The sequence below is a fragment of the Apaloderma vittatum genome, unplaced genomic scaffold, assembly GCF_000703405.1.
Source record: "Apaloderma vittatum isolate BGI_N311 unplaced genomic scaffold, ASM70340v1 scaffold25395, whole genome shotgun sequence".
NCBI classification, from domain to species: domain Eukaryota; kingdom Metazoa; phylum Chordata; class Aves; order Trogoniformes; family Trogonidae; genus Apaloderma; species Apaloderma vittatum.
The window spans coordinates 1-331 of NW_009719206.1; the positions used below are offsets into that span (position 1 = coordinate 1).

The following is a 331-nucleotide window of genomic DNA, read 5'->3' on the forward strand; positions in this document are numbered from 1 at the left end:
AGAGCACCTCAGCCACCCCCCTGCCACATCCCTCCCACGCTCACCCTTGCTCATGTACTCGGTGACGATGTAAATGGGCTCCTCTGACACCACAGCGTAGAGCTGAACCAGTTTCTCGTGCCGGAGCTTCTTCATGACCTGGGCTTCCTGCAGGAACGCCTCCGGGGACATGGTGCCGGGCTTCAGTGTCTTGATTGCCACCCGGGTGGTGCCATTCCAGGTCCCTGCGGCGCAGGACACGCTGCTCAGGACTCATTCATGGGGCAGGGGGACGTGTCCCTCGCCTGGCCCCCCACCCCACTGCAGGCTCCAGGCACCCCCAGCTCGATGG

The 331-nt window shown here is 64.0% G+C and overlaps 1 protein-coding gene across 1 annotated transcript in view; it reads right to left on the reverse strand.

Annotated features, from left to right (window-relative positions):
* Positions 1 to 44: 44 nt before the first annotated feature.
* LOC104274812 (proto-oncogene tyrosine-protein kinase Src-like) overlaps positions 45 to 331 on the reverse strand; it is a gene marked incomplete at its 3' end in the record, with an annotated part of 7,084 nt that continues 6,797 nt past the window's right edge. Inside the window, 1 exon segment of the mRNA XM_009870549.1 lies at positions 45 to 284. Coding sequence (XP_009868851.1) covers positions 45 to 284 — 240 coding nt within the window.